This window comes from Mobula birostris, chromosome 3 (assembly GCF_030028105.1).
Source record: "Mobula birostris isolate sMobBir1 chromosome 3, sMobBir1.hap1, whole genome shotgun sequence".
Taxonomy (NCBI): Eukaryota; Metazoa; Chordata; class Chondrichthyes; order Myliobatiformes; family Myliobatidae; genus Mobula; species Mobula birostris.
The window spans coordinates 211,271,953-211,288,850 of record NC_092372.1 but is presented as its reverse complement, the minus strand read 5'-3'; the positions used below and the strand labels follow the sequence as shown (position 1 = coordinate 211,288,850).

The following is a 16,898-nucleotide window of genomic DNA, read 5'->3' as shown; positions in this document are numbered from 1 at the left end:
TACATTCTTTATATTCCTCGAGTACCTCATTAACTCCAAGATGCCTATCTACAAAGCAATGTCCCATTGGATCCCGTGCCTCCCTACTTTCTCAATAAGCCTTGCATGGGGTACCTTATTAAATGCCTTTCTGAAATCCATATACACTACATCTATTGCTCTTCCTTCATCAATGTCTTTAGTCACATCCTCAAAAAATTCAATCAGGCTCGCAAGACACGACCTGCCCTTGACAAAGCCATGCTGACTACTCCTAATCACATTATGCCTCTCTACATGTTCATAAATCCTGCCTCTCAGGATCTTCTCCATCAACTTACCAACCACTGAGGTAAGACTCACTGGTCTATAATTTCCTGGGCTATCTCTACTCCCTTTCTTGAATAAAGGAACGACATCCGCAACCCTCCAATCCTCCGGAACCTCTCCTGTCCCCACTGTTGATGCAAAGATCATCACCAGAGGCTTAGCAATCTCCTCCCTCACCTCCCACAGTAGCCTGGGGTACATCTCATCCAGTCCCGGCGACTTATCCAACTTGATGCTTTCCAAAAGCTCCAGCACATCCTTTTTCTTAATATCTGCATGCTCAAGCTTTTCAGTCTGCGGCAAATCATCACTACAATCACCAAGATCCTTTTCCATAGTGAATACTGAAGTATTCATTAAGTACCTCTGCTATTTCCTCCGGTTCCATACACACTTCCCCACTGTCACACTTGATAGGCCCTATTCTTTCACGTCGTATTGTCTTGCTCTTCACATACTTGTAGAATGCCTTCTTATGGCCCCTTCTGGCTCTCCTAATTTCCTTCTTAAGCTCCTTCCTATTAGACTTGTAATCTTCTAGATCACTAACATTACCTAGCTCTCTGAACCTTTTGTAAGCTTTTCTTTTCTTCTTGACTAGACTTATTACAGCCTTTCTACACCACGGTTCCTGTACCCTACCAGAACTTCCCTGTCTCAATGGAACGTACCTCTGCAGAACTCCACACTAATATCCCCTGAATATTTGCCACATTTTTTCCATACTTTTCCATGAGAAAATCTGTTTCCAGTTTAAGCCTCCAATTTCCTGCCTGATAGCCTCATAATTCCCCTTAATCCAATTAAACACTTTTCTAACGTCTGTTCCTATCTCTCTCCAATGCTATTGTAAAGGAGTTAGAATTATGATCACCATCTCCAAAATACTCTCCCACTGAGAGATCTGACACCTGACCAGGTTCATTTCCCAATACCAAATCAAGTACAGCCTCTCCTCTTGTAGGCTTATCTACATATTGCATCAAGAAACCTTCCTGAACACACCTAACCAACTCCACCCTGTCTAAACCCTTTGCTCTAGGGAGATTAAAACCTCCTATCCCGACAACTCTGTTATTATTACACCATTCCAGGACCTGTTTCCCTATCTGCTCCTCGATATCCCTGTTACTATTGGGCTGCCTATAAAAAAAACACCCAGTACAGTTATTGACCCCTTCCCGTTCCTAACCTCCACCCACAGAGACTCCGTGGCGTCCACCTTTTCTGCAACCGTGATACTATCTCTGATCAACAGTGCCACGCCCCCAACTCTTTTGCCTCCCTCCCTGTCATTTCTGAAACATCTAAAACCCGGCACTTGAAGTAACCATTCCTGTCCCTGAGCCATCCAAGTCTCTGTAATGGCCACCGCATCATACCTCCAAGTACTGATCCACGCTCTAAGCTCTTCCGCTTTGTTCACAACACTCCTTGTGTTAAAATAGACACATCTCAAACCTTTGGTCTGAGCGCGTCCCTTTTCTATCACCTGCCTTTCCTCCTTCACACACTGTCTCCAAGCTTTCTCTATTTGTGAGTCAACCGCCTCTTCCGCAGTCTCTTCAGTTCGGTTCCCACTCCCCAACAATTCTAGTTTAAACTCTCCCCAGTAGCCTTAGCAAACCTCTTCGCCAGGATATTGGTCCTCCTGGGATTCAAGTACAACCCATCCTTTTTGTACAGGTCACACCTGCCCCAGAAGAGGTCCCAATGATCCAGACGTCTGAATCCCTGCCCTCTGCTCCAATCCCTCAGCCACACATTTATCCTCCACCTCATTCTATTCCTATTCTCACTGTTGCATGGCTACTACCTTTGCAGTCCTGCTTCTCAACTTCCTAACTCCCTATAGTCTTTTTTCAGGACCTCTTCCCTTTTCCTACCTATGTCATTGGTACCAATATGTACTGTACCACGACCTCTGGCTGTTCTCCCTCCCACTACAGGATATCTTGGACACGATCTGAAACATCCTGGACCCTGGCACCTGGGAGGCAAACTATCATCTGAGTTTCTTTCCTGCACCCACAGTATTGCCTCTCTGACCCCCTAACTATAGAGTCCCCTATCACTGCTGCCATCCTCTTCCTTTCCCTACCCTTCTGAGCCACAGGGCCAGAATCTTTCTCCACAACCACTCCACTATCTGTTCTGGCACTCTGTTTCCTATCCCCCTGCGACTCTAGTTTAACCCTCCACCTCCCACCCACCGTCATGCAACACGAGTAAACCTTCCCACCAGGATATTAGTCCCCCCTTCAATTCAGGTGCAAACCATCACTTGTGTACAGACCATAAGAAAGCTAAGATCTAGAAGCAGAATTAGGCCATTTGGCCCATCGTGTCTACTCCACCATTTCATTATGCTGATCCAATTTTCCTCTCAGGACCAATATCTTGCCTTCTCCTTGTATCCTTTTATGCCCTGACCAATCAAAAATTAATCACCCTCTGCCTTACATATAAATAAAGACTTGGCTTCCACAGCTCCACAAAATTCCGCAGATTCACCACTCTCTGGCTAAAAAAATTCCTTCTCATCTCCATTCTAAAAGGACACCCCTCAATTCTGAGGCTGTGTCCTCTGGTCTTAGACTCCCCCATCCTCTCCGTAGCTACTCTGTCGAAGCCTTTCAACATTCAATAGGTTTCAAGGAGGTCACCCCTCATTCTTCTGAATTCCAGTGAGCACAGGCTCAGAGCCATCAAATGCTCTTCATATGATAAACCATTCCATCCTGGAATCATTTTCGTGTCCAGTTTCAACACATCCTTTCGAAGATAAGGGGCCTAAACCTACTCACAATACTCCAATTGAGGCCTCACCAGTGCTTTATAAAGTCTCAACATTGTATCTTTGCTTTTATATTCTAGTTGTTTTGAAATGAATGCTAATATTGCATTTGCCTTCTTCACCACAGACTCAATCTGCAAATTAACCTTTAGGGAATCCTGCACAAGGATTCGCAAGTCCTTTTGCACCTCAGTTTTTTGTGTTTTCTCTCCATTTAGAAAATAGTCAACCCTTCTATCAAAGTGCATGACAATACACTTCTCGACACTGTATTTCATCTGCCATTTCTTTGCCCATTCACCTAATCTGTCTAAGTCCTTTCGTAGCCTCTCTACCGCCTCAAAGCAACCTGCCCCTCCACATATTGTCTGCAAACTTTGACATATAATGTAAAAAGGATCAGTCCCAACACAGACTCCTGTGGAAAACAGCTAGTCACCGGCAGCCAACCAGAAAAGGCTCCCTTTATTCCCACTATTTTCCTATCCATGCTAGAATTATGACATATAGTACAGTAAGTTAAAAAATAGACATACTAATTTTATTTCGTAATGATGGCATTGAGTTCAGTAGACTCTCAGTCTCAGGGAAGAAGCTCTTTCTCATTCTAGGAGTCCTTGTCCTAACACCTGATGGTAGGGTCAAAGAGATTGTTGGGCAGATGGGAAAGCTGATCGATAATGCTGAGGGCTCAGCTGTGCACATCTCACACAAACTCTCATGGTCCCAGAACTCATCCTCCGGTCAGGAAAGCTCACCAACGCTTTTACTTTTTGAGGAGGCTGAAGGGAGTTGGACTATACACATCAGTTCTCACAACCGTCTCCAGACACACAGTGGGGCGAATCCCAACGTGCAGGTTCACAGTGTGCTATGGAAAGTGCACCGTGGGGAACAGGAGGGTTCTATGTGGGTAGTTAAAAGTACCCAAAGCATTCCTGGCACCAGCCTGCCCACCATCAAGGACATGTACACAGAAGTGTGCTGGAAAAAGGCCAGCGATATCATAAAAGATCCCATACTCCCTGCTCATGGACCGTTTGTTCCACTCTCATCAAGGAAGAGACTACGCAGCATCCGTGCCAGGACCACTGGACTCAAACACAGTTGTTTCCCCCAAGCCATCAGGCTGATTAACACATCCACCTATCAACTTTCCCCACCACCACTGCATACACATCACTTAGTGTCACATTATGTACATACAGTCTATGCATTTAACAATTACTTTACATTGTTTTTTAGTGGATTGCATTTATCTTTATATTTATTGTATTTTGGAGGGGGTTATTATGCTTTTTTATGTTTTTTTATGTTCTTTCAGAAACAGAGTTACAATTACTTTGTTCCCCTTTACCTTCATGTGCTGAAGAATGGCAATAAACGATCTTGAATTGTGAATCTTGAACAGAGATTAACAGAGCAGTAAGCTGACAATAGCTGTAGGGAAAAGGTTGAAATCTATTAAGGAAGTGGTAAAATCAGCACTTGGAAAATAACAAATAAGAAAGAAGGTACACTTACAAAGCTTAAAATATATTTGGAAAAGGAGAGCATTAGAGTGATTTGGGTAAATATGGGCAAATGAGACGAGGGTAGACCAGCACCCTGGTCAGATTGACGGAGTTTGGCTCAATGCTATAAATCTCCATGAATCTATCAGGATAAGATTTGGCAAAATCAATGGAGGAGAAATCATAACAGAAACAACATACACAAAATGCTGGAGGAACTCAGCAGTGTCTGTGGAAAAAAGTACAGTCGACATTTCGAGTTCCTCCAGCGTTTTTGTGGGTGTAGCTTTGATTTCCAGCCTTTGCAGATTTTCTCTTGTTTGTGACAGGGGAAACAGAAGCAGCCCAAATTCAGAGCTTCAACAACGTCGACAATTCTTTTCCTCCTACTGCTGCTGCCGAGCCTCCGGAGAACCGCCCGCAGATTGTTTGTTGCTGCACGTTCTGGTGCCTGTAGTCTTTCTATGTCATGAGTTCTCGACTGGTGTTTTTCTAAGGGTTACAAAGGAAAGGGGAGGAAATGGGTTCGTGAAGTCACAGCCATGGTTGAATGGTGCAACAGACTCAATTCTGCTCCTCCATTCTATGGTCATATTGTCACCATGGGTGGAGTTTAAACAAACTGTACCAATACTCTCTAGAATAAGTCCATAAGATATAGGAACAGCATTGGGCCATTCAGCCCGTCAAGACTGCTCCACCATTTCATCATGGCTGATCCAATTTTCTGCTTAACCCCAATCTCCTGCCTTCTCCCCATATCCCTTCAAGCCCTGACCAATCAAGAGTCTATCAAACTCTGCCTTAAATATACATAAAGACGTTGCCTTCACAGCTGCCTGTGGCAACGCATTCCACAGATTCACCACTCTCTGGCGAAAGAAGTTCCTCCTCATTTCCATTCTGAAAGGACACACCTCTATTCTGAGGCTGTGCTCTCTGATCTTAGACTCTCCCACCATAGGAAACATCCTGTCCACATCCACTCTATCAGGGCTTTTCACCATTCGATAGGTTTCAATGAGGTCACCCCTCATTCTTCTGAATTCTAGTGAATACAGGCCCAGAGCCATCAAACACTCTTCATATCACAAGCCATTCAATGTTGGAATCATTTTTGTGAACCTCCTTTGAACCCTCTCCAGTTTCTGCATCCATTTGAAGATAAGGGGCCCAAAACTGCTCACAATACTCCAAGTGAGACCTCACCAGTCCTTTATAAAGTCTCAACAAGAATGTAGAAAAATAAAAGAGGATCTCATTAAAACTTACATAAATAATTGCATGACAGAGCCCAAGGACTAAATCAAAGTGAATCTTCTCAGGAGTAATAGCTTCATCCAGCAGAGTGAAAATGTCACTGCAATTCTAGTGACCTGTTTAATGGCAGAATTAACTGAATTTTGATGAAATTATCATTGATCTATAATTGAAGAACTAACACTGAAGTGTAAGATTAATTTCTGTCCACTCTTTGCAGGCTTATGGCGGTTATTTGACTTTGATGTTACTTACAACAGAAAACAACCTGGACAAAAAAAATGCCTTATTCAAGTGCGGAATTGCACTTTCACCAATCACAGACTTTAAATTGTATGGTAAGAATCAACAATCTGAACTCTCACCCTTAATCACCTTCAGCCGTAAAATTCTGACCGGTCTTTGGAAAAGATTGAATTGAATTGACTTTATTTCTTATATCCTTCACATACATGAGGAGTAAATCTCACCCCTTACATCTCCATCCAAATGTGCAATGATAGTAATTTATAATAGAACAGTCAATGTAACATAGAATATACTCAACTCAGCATGAGTTAATCAGCCTGATGGCCTAGTGGAAGAGATCAGAGAGTGGTACCAGCTAGCATGTTCTTTCCTGGCTACATGTTTTCCAAAGATTCCTTATTTGAAATCATGGGTCTCAGAAAAGCTCTCCAAACCTTGAATTGAGGCAAAGCATTTCTAGGCCAAGAGATGTGAGGTCCACTAACCAGATTAGTCTATCACACTCAATTACAGTAATGCCTGGAGAAAAACTGGTATCGGTGTTGGCTTATTATTGCTACACGTACTGAGACAGAGTTAATAGCTTGTCACGATAATGTTCATACAGATCAAATCAGTACACAGTGCATTGAGGTAGAATAAGGTAAGACAATAACAATGCAGAATAAAATGTAAAGGCTACTGAAAATGTGCAAAGCAGGTAAACCACAAGGTCCAAGATCATAACAAGATAGATTTTAAGGCCAAGAGTCCATCTTTTCGTATTTTTAAGTGTCCATTCAAGAGTCATAGAAGATAGAGAACTTACAGCACAACACAGGCCCCTTGGCCCACAAAGCTGTGCCGAACATGTCCCTATCTTAGAAATTACTAGGGTTACCCATAGCCCTCTATTTTTCTAAGCTCCATGTATCTATCCAGGAGTCTCTTAAAAGACCCATTCGTATCCGACTCCACCGCCGCCCATTCCACGCACTGACCAGGGGTCCTTGAGCCCGGTGGTACATGCTTTCAGGCTTTTCAATTGGGAGAGGGGAGAAGAGAGAATGTCCGAGGTGGCTGAGGTCTTTGATTATGCTGGCTGCTTTCCTAAGGCAGTGAGAAGTACAGAGAGAATACAGGGTGGTGTGGCTGGTTCCTATGATGTGTCCACAACTCTCTGCAGTTTCTTGCAGCCACGTACAGAGCTGTTGCCATGCCAAGCCATTATGCATCCAGGGAGAATGCTTTCTATGGTACATCAATAAAAATTGGTAAGTGTTGACAGGGACATGCCAAATTTCTTCAGCCTACTGAGGAAGTAGAGGTGTTGGGGAGCTTTTTTGGCCATGACATCAACAAGATTGGACCATGACCTGGGCCTTGACTGGTCCAAAATTGATCTATTCAGATTTGAAATAAGAAGGTATCAGGTGATCTTATAGAGAGGTATGAATTTGATTTAAGTTGAGCCGAAAACAAGACACCCGAGTTCAAACCACTAAAAGGTAAGTTTATAATTGATATCAGAGAAAAAGTTTCCTGAATTAGCCAAATTTTTTTAAGTCAAGAAAGAATGAGGGAAATATTTTAAGTCGTTAGAAAATGCAACAGAGGAACTATTTGAATTAAGACCAATTCTCAATGGATATTTGGTAGCCCCAGCTGTTTATAATCAATATAAGTGACTTACAAGAATGTAATCTATCCAAGTTTGTTGATGATGGCTCAGTGGCAGGCTGACCTTTGAGGGGACAGTGCACAAAGGTTTCTTTTCTTTGTACGTATAAGTGAATGAAAAATACATGAAACAACATTGTTGCCATTATATATAAATTAATATAATTAGGAGTCCTGCAAACAAATGGAAAGAGAAATGTGATAATATTTTGAATAGAAAATTGAAGACGACTTACTGTAACTATACAAGGCACTTTGTTGTGCCAGCTTCCGGAACCTTGTGTCCAGCTCTAGCATCCCTACCGAGGGAAGGATATATGTGTGAGCAAAACAAAGGTTCACAGTCTCCGAGAATGGGTAATTGTTCTCTGAGGAGAGATCAAGCAGAATGGGCCTGTACTCCCGCAAATTTAGAATGAGAGCCAATATCATTGAGGTAAGGAGATGGCATTGAGATGTGCTCCGGAGTTCAAGGCTTAGTTTTCAGTGATGCCGAGGATCAAGGCTCAAAGTCGAATCGGAAGTCTGAATGTTCAGAGCCATTGGCCGGAACAGAGTCTGCAAATCTCTGAGAGTCCACTGGGGGAGTCAAGCCCAATGTCTACAGGCCCGAGGCCTGTCCTGGGGCTAAAGGATTGTGAACGCACATGGATGGGAGGGGGGAACAGGGCTTGCTTTGCTGTTGTTGTTTTGTTGCTTGTTGCATTCTGTGTTGTTCATTTATTTACTGAGATACAGTTCTGCCAAGTATTGTGGGCATGCCATGTTGGTGCCAGTGTTTGTGGCAACATGTACAGGCTGCCCACAGCACACCCTCAGGTGTGTTGGTTAGTAATGCAAACAATTCACTGCATAATTCCATATGCATGTGAGAGATCATCTTAAAACTTGAATCTTCTGGACCTCAGCAGAATATTTGCCCAGGCTGGGATGTTTAGAATCAGAGGTCACTGTCTGAAAAACAAGGGGATATCCATTCAGGAATTTCATCCCATCATTTAACACTTGAAGTGAATTGTGAGAGATAGTGCCACACTATCTATTGTGCAACACTCTGTACTGATACCTGGACAGAGCTTGACCCAGCTGAAAAAGAGGACATACTAGAAAGAGCAGCTTGCCACTCGGTCCTGCCTGTTTCAAACTGTAGTGAGAACTCAACATAAAGGAGCCTTATTTTCCAATGCCCGAGGGGGAGCGTTTGCATCATCCAGCTCATGTGTTTGTGACCGCGCTGCCATTCCACATGCAACTCACCTGCCATCTCTTTTCTCACAGCCTCCGCGTTCTCGGAACGATATCTGGGCATGCTCAGCAGAACTGAGAGAGGTTATGGGGTAAGTCCAAAGAATGCTAAGGTACAATTAATTGTTGACTCGTATGAATCATTCTTGAGAATTTCTGTTGTTTAAATGACAGAATAAAAATTTAATGGGATTATTCATAGAGCGCTACAGTTTGGCAAGTTGTGTTGACCATTCGTTACACCCATGTACACACTCAGGATAATCCCTCCTCAGAGCATAGAACGGTACAGTAGTTGTGTGGTACTTGTGTAGAGCCTTAAAAGGCAAACAGGTAATCTCCAAGTGCAGCCAAGTGTACTAATGCAAAACACGGCTGCTGGAAATCAGAAATTTAATTGAAATCCTGAGAAGCAATCAAGCAGCTTTTGCAGAAAGACAAGTGAGCTAACATTTCAGCTCAATGATCTCTCAGTGGAACTGAAGAATGTTCCAGCTCTGGTTAGAACATAGTTGGAATATTGTGTTCGGTTCTGGTTGCCTCATTATAGAAAGGATGCACAAGGTTTAGAGAGAGTGCACAGGAAATTTACTAAGTTGCTGGCTGGATTAAAGATCATGTCTTATGAGGATTTCTCTTTGGAGTGAAGGAGGATGAGAGGCGACCTGACAAGATAAAGAGGCATAGACTGAGAGGACAGCCAGGGACTGTTCCCAAGCTAATACAAGGGGCAAAATGTTAAAGTGATTGGAGGAAAGCACAGGGGAAATGTCAGATAAAAGTTTTTATACAGCCAGTGGTGAGTGCATCCAACACGCTGGGTGGTGGTAGAACACACAACGTAGCACAGGTTGTTTGGCCCATGATGTTGCAACAACATTTTAACCTACTCTAAGTCCTATCTAACTCTTCCCTCCTACATAGTCCTCCATTTTTCCTATCTTCCATATTATTATCTAAGTGTTTCTTAATTAGTTCCAATGTACCTGCCTCAGCTAAACGTGAAATGTTGCATGTTGGTAGATCAAATGTAGAGAGACAGCACTATGTTAAGGGCAATTAACATGCAATTCCCCCTCATTAAATATAAAGTATTGGCCTCATCCTAAATATTTGTTTTTGTCTTTGTTTGTAAGACCATAAGATATAGGAGCAGAATAAGGCCATTTGGCCCATCAAGTCTGCTCTGCCATTCAATCAGTTGAAGGCAGCGTTGATGGTGGAGGAACGGAAGCCTCTTTCTTTGAGGAAGGAGAACACCTCCTTCGTTCTGGAATGAAAAATTTCATCCTGAGAGCAGATGCAGCGGAGACTGAGGAATTGAGAGAAAGGGATGGTGTTTTTACAAGTAACCTATACCTCCTCCCACCCTGTTATTTGTAAAAAGCATATCCCCTAGTTTCTCCAGCATTTTGTGTGTGTTGCTTGGATTTCCAGCATCTGCAGATTCTCTTGCTTGTGATTGAATTTATAACATAAAAAGAATTGATCCCAACACAGCCCCCTGTACAACACCTCTAGTCATTGGCAGCCAGCCAGAAAAGTGCCCTTTATTCTGACTCTTGCCAATCAGCTACTGCTTTATCCATGCTAGAGTTTTTCCTGGAATACCATGGGCTCATAGCTTGTTAAGCAGCCTCATGTGTAGCACCTTGTCAAAGGCCTTCTGAAAACCCAAGTACACAACATCAACCGATTCTCCTTTGTCTATCCTGCTTGTTATTTCTTCAAAGAATTCCAACAGATTTGTCAGGTAAGATTTTCCCTTGAGGAAACCATGCGCTTCCAAGTACCCTGAGACCTCATCCTTAATAATCAACTTCAATGTCTTCCCAACCACTGAGGTCAGATTATCTGGCCTATAATTTGCTTTCTTCTGCCTGTCTCCCTTCTTTAAGAGCTGAGTGATATTTGCAATTTTATGGTCTTCTAGAACCATAACAGAATCTACTGATTCTTGAAAGATCAGTACTAAAGCCTTGACAATCTCTTCAACTACCTCTTTCAGAATTCTGAGGTGTACACCATCTGGTCCAGGTGACTTATCTACCTTCAGACCTTTCAGTTTTCCAATAAACTTCTCTCTATTTATGGTAGTTTCACATACTTCATGGCCCCAACACCTGGAACTTCCACCATACTGCTAGTGTCTTCCACAGTAGAGACTGATGCAAAATACTTATTTGTGCACAATTTCCTTGTTCTCCATTACTACCTCTCCAGCACCATTTTCTAGCGGTCTATTATCCACTCTTGCCTTTCTTTTACGCTTTATGTATCTGAATAAACTTTTGTTATCCTCTTTAATATTATTGGCTAGCTTACTTTCATATTCCACCTTTACCTTCTTATTGTCTTTTTAGTTGCTTTCTGTTAGTATTTAAAAGCTTCCCAATCCCCTAACTTCCCACAAATTTTTGCTCCATTATATGCCCTGTCTTTGGCTTTTACCTTGGCTTTGACTTCCCTTGTTAGCCACAGTTGTGTGATCTTGCCTTTAGAATACTTCTTTCTCTTTGAGGTATACATATCCTGAGCCGTCCAAATTGCTTCCAGAAATTCCAGCCAAATTCCGCCATCATCCTTGCCAGTGATCTTTTCCAATCAATTCTGGCTAACTCCTCTCTCATGCCTCTGTAATTTCCTTTACTCCACTGAATTACTGATACTTGCCCCAATGGTTATTTTACCTTCAGCTCTTCAATCATTTCTGGTTCATTGCACAATACCCATTCTAGAATAGCTGCTCTCCTATTGGGCTCAATTACGAGCTACTCTAAAAAGCCATTTCATAGGCATGCTAGAAAATCCCCCTCTTGGAATCCTGCACCAATCTGATTTTCGCTATTTACCTGCATACTGAAATCCCCCATGCCTATTGTAACATTGCCCTTTTGGCATGCATTTTGCATCTCCGGTTGTAATTTGTAGACTACATCCTTGCTACTGTTTGGGGGTCTGTATACAACTCCCATCTGAGTTTTTTTCTTAACCTTTGCAGTTCCTTAGCTCTACCCACAATGATTTAACACCTTCTAACCCTATGTCACCTCTTTCTAATAATTTGATTTCATTTTTCACCAACAGAGCAACGCCACCCCCTCTGCCTTCCTACCTGTCCTTTCAATACAATGTGTATCCTTGGACATTAAGTTTCCAGCTATAATCGTCTTTCAGCCATGATTCAATGATGCCTATAACATCATACATGCCAATCCGTAACTGTAGAACCAGTTCATCGGCCTTTTTCTGTGTACTGCACACATTCAAATACAACACCTTTAGTCCTATATTCACCTTTTGATTTTGTCTGCCTTTTACCTTGCAACTCATCCTGTTGACTGCAATTTTGCCCTATCATCAGCCTCTCCTTGCTAGGAGTCTCACTACACATTGCCTGTTTGTAAACCTACTATCTTATCTTCTGCACAAATCACTCCAATTCCCATCCCCCTGCTAAATTAGCTTAATCCCACTTGAATAACTCTAACCAACCTGCCCTAAAGGATATTGGACCCCCTCGGGTTCAGGTCATTGCACAAGTCATACCTTCCGCAGAAGAGATCCCAATGATCCATAAATCTAAACCCCTGCTCCCTGCACCAGTTCCTCAGCCATGCATTCACCTTCCAAATCATCCATTGGCACAGGCAACAATCCAGAGATCACTACCCTAGAAGTGAAGTTTTTCAGCTTTCTACCTAGCTTGCTAAAATCTCTCTTAAGGACCTCCTCACCTTGTCTACCTATGTCATTGGTGCCAATATTTACCAAGACTTCTGCCTGCTCACCCTCGAGAATGCCATGGACACAATCTGAGATATCCTTGATCCTGGCATCAAGGAGTCAACATACCACCCGGATGTCTCTGTCGTACCTACAGAACCTCATCTCTATTCCTCTAAGGAATCTCCCATCAACACTGCAGTCCTCTTCACTCCTCTGAGCCACAGCACCAGGGACCTGGTCACAGTGGCTCCCCCTCAATAGTATCTGAAGTTCCTGTATATACTTATTATTGAGGAGAATGGCCACAGATGTATTCTGCACTGAACTTGCATTTCCCCTTCTCCCAACAGTCACCCAGTTACCTGTCTGCTGCAAGCTGGGGGTAACTACCTGCCTGTAGCTCCTGCCCATCACCTCCTCATTCTCCTGTGTGAGTCGAAGGTCATCGAGCTGCAGTACCAGTTCCTTAATATGTTCTCTCAGGAGCTGCAACTCACTGCACCTCCCAAACACTGCGTTCTCACTATACTAGACACAAATATGATTATGAAGACACGTAATCCTCTTATTGTCATTTAGTAATGCATGCATTAAGAAATGATACAATATTTCCTCCGCTGTGATATCACAAAACACAGGACAGACCAAGACTGAAAAAACTAACAAAACCACATAATTATAACATAGTTACAACAGTGTAACAATACCATAACTTGGTGAAGAAGTCCGTGAGCACAATAAAGTTCCTCAAATGTCCCACATCTCACGCAGACGGGAGAAGGAAGAAAAACTCTCCTTGCCGTGACGACCGCAATCTGACTCTGAGTCATCCAAAAACTTCGAGCTCCGATCAGCTCGAAGATGAGGAACAAACAAATAAGAACAGAGAAAGAGTAACTTATAAGACAATCTACCTCACCCAAACCTGATGAGCCAAAACCACTCTAAAGACTGGCACACTCAAATGAACGGCCACTCTGTTTGCGTATTCTAATTGGCCCTTTCTAATGAATCCATTTTGCAGATCAGTTGCTCCTCAACTCAGAAAAACTGCCGTGAAAATCTACCTTCAAAATCTCAATCGCCACCCTGATTAAAAAGTAGCTCTTTTCACTCTGCGGGTGTAGATTGCCAAACCATGAATCATTCTCCAAAAATGTATTAAATTGCACAGTTAAAAAGGGAACCCTGGTGTTCCATACTGTGTTGAGTTGTGTTAGATACGTTTAATTTTGAAAGTACAGTCTACAACTTCAAGGCATATTTACCTTCGTGAAACAGTTGTATTGTCACTGGTTTCTTAGCAGGGGCACTGAAATTAATTCAACAATACAGCAGCTCAAAGGGATCATAAATTTTGCATTAAGTTTCTCACTTTGTTGAATTATAAGATGCATATTAATTTCTGAGCTGATGTATAATTCTATACTTGCAATTGTACAGAAGTTCCACTGACTTTCACAATATTACACAAATTGCCATTGTTACATCTGATTGGCGAGCCCTTCCTCTAATCATTTTGAATTAAAGAGGCAGCCAATTTGGAGGAACCTTTTGCTGTTCCACATTGGTGTCCGAATTTACAGCACATTCCTGTAAATTTCCTTATTGTCTTTCAACACCCATATTAAAATATTAGAAGCTAACAACAATGACAAATTCATTTTTTTGACCAAGTACTGAACTCGCTTAAAAAGGAGACACAAGATTCTGCAGGTGTTGAAAATCTTGGGCAATATGTTGGTGGAGGTAATCAGCAGGTCAGGCAAGATTGTTCCCAGAGGTAGTAGTAGAAGCAGGCAGTTTGGTGGACTTTAAGAGGCTTTGAATGTGAATATGAAAGGAATGGAGGGATAGAGATGATACACAGGAGGATAGTTACTATTATTCAGCATCAAGACTGCATGGGCCATTAGGACCTACCAGTGCTGGACTATCCCAGATGCAATGTTCCTAGTTCTATACTGGCACTTAGATAAAAGATCAGCTGAAGATCTTGGGAGTGGTAGTCTGGTCAAGAGTGGCGCAATACGTCAGGTCACTCGTCTGACTGCTGCTGGTACCACGCAACCCAGTACTACCTGTCCCACGGTCGGGTGGTCGGCGACTAAACCGGCTCCCCCACCAGGCTTGCCTGCTGAGGAGGGTGGCTAGACACCCTGCAGGACAAAAAAACAAGACCTGTCAAAGGGTGGATGAACCCTCTCGTAGGGTGAACGGCCATCTAGCAAACACGTGCCGTGAAGCGCAGAAAGAGCATCCATTGCATCAAAGATTTGTCTGGCCATTCACTGCAACAGAACTTCCTCCAGCCGTCTTGGACCCCACCATGCCGCTGGGTCCGGGAGGGGATGTCAAGAGGGTGGGTCTGGACCTGTGCAACCCCCTACTCACCTAAGATCCACTCACACACACGCTGTTCCTTTCTGAGGAGTGGGGTACCACCCCACTAACTGACTGAAAGGAACCATCATCCTATGAGAGAGAGACGGGGGCGGGGGGGGAGAAAGAGAGCGAGAGAGAGACACACGCGCACACACACAGTGGAGCGAGAGCACTGGGGGGGGGTGGGGGAGAGAATGAAAGTACGTCACCAGCTTCCAATGTTCTTCTGTTACTTCTATATTTATGTCCTTCTCTTTCATCTAATCCCCAATCTTATCACACATCATTGCAATTTTGATCACGTATTCAGTGCAAAAACCTTTCTATATTCCTTTTTACACATTTGTTGGAATACCTGTCGTGATATGTCTCAGCTGTATACAATGCTCAAGGGTACAGCTCCCACTTCCGAAATTTGACTTCAAATCTACGGTGGTGTCGACTCCTAAGTGGCACAGCACGTCAGCTTATGGTCCACGAACATTACCATTCCCAGCGCTGTCCAAGACAAAGTCAATTATATTGGCATATGTCCAAGTACGTGTATGCACAGGTGCACTGAAAACTTATTGCAGCACATCTCAGCCTCACAGCATCACATAATCTGCATTCACAGGAAAAACATGATAAATTAAACGCATGTTTTACAAGACAGAACAGTTTGAACTGAGAAAAGATGTATTTTAGTGCAGTGATCAAAGTGGGACCAGTGTTTCTAGACTGTTGCGATTAGGGTTTTGCTGGTTAACTCAAGAACCAATCAGTTCAAGGGAAGGAGCTGTGCTTGAACCTGGTAGTGTGTATCTTCAGGTTTCTCTACCTTCTCCCCAATAGTAGCTACAAAAGGATGGCATGGCCCTTTGTGGGGATCTTAGTCTTCTCAAGGCAGTGCTTCCTGTAGATACTAGCAATGGTGGGGAGGTGTCGACACCCCAAAAGTTATTTTTTTTTAATATATGTATTAGAGAGATACAGCATAGTAACAGACCGTTCCAGCCCAACAAGCCCCCACTATCCAATTACACCCATGAGATCAATTAATCTACTAACATCTACGTCTTGGCAACGTGGGAGGAAATCGGAGAACTCGGACAAAACCCAGGGAAAACATACAAACTCCTTCCAGACAGCGATGAGAATAGAACCCAGGTCACTGGCACCGTGATAGCATTATGCTAACTGCTGTGCTACCCAACAATCATTATAATAAACACAAATACAACTCTGTACATTGCAAAGTTTATTAAAACCCAAACTTTGGGACTTCCGGGTCATCAAGGGAATGGCGGCGTAAGGAAAAGGTCTCTCGACAAAAAAGGTAAACTGCCCCAAAATCAAATTTAGACAAATACTTAATATTGCATAACTATATTAATAAAAGGGGCAAGGATGATGTCTAAGAACAAGATTAAGAAGTCCGCTCCGAAGGCTGATAAACATAAAGAGACGCAGCAAGGCGACGGGCCTAGCTCCCCCACGGCAAGCCAGGACGGAGATAATGAGGGGGAATCGGTGACTCTGTCTTTGATTCTCGGAGAGATTCGCGAGTTCCGACAAGATAACAGCAAACAGCTGGAAGATATCAAAGGTGAAATAGTGAAAGCTAACTCGCGGATAGATGAAGCCGAAGCGAGGATTGTTGGAATTGAAGAGAAGCTACAAAACGCCGAGGAAGTGATTGCAGAAATGCTGAAGCTGCAGGACCAGCTCCAGTGGAAACTAATAGATCAAGAAGGCCGCTGAAGAAAGGA

General features: G+C 43.1%; 1 protein-coding gene across 1 annotated transcript in view; it reads left to right on the top strand.

Annotated features, from left to right (window-relative positions):
• Window positions 1-16,898, top strand: part of dpp6a (dipeptidyl-peptidase 6a) — a 515,918-nt gene that overhangs the window by 477,016 nt on the left and 22,004 nt on the right. Inside the window, exons 22-23 of the mRNA XM_072254436.1 lie at window positions 6,101-6,218; window positions 9,067-9,125. Coding sequence (XP_072110537.1) covers window positions 6,101-6,218; window positions 9,067-9,125 — 177 coding nt within the window. The remainder of the gene's footprint in view (window positions 1-6,100; window positions 6,219-9,066; window positions 9,126-16,898) is intronic.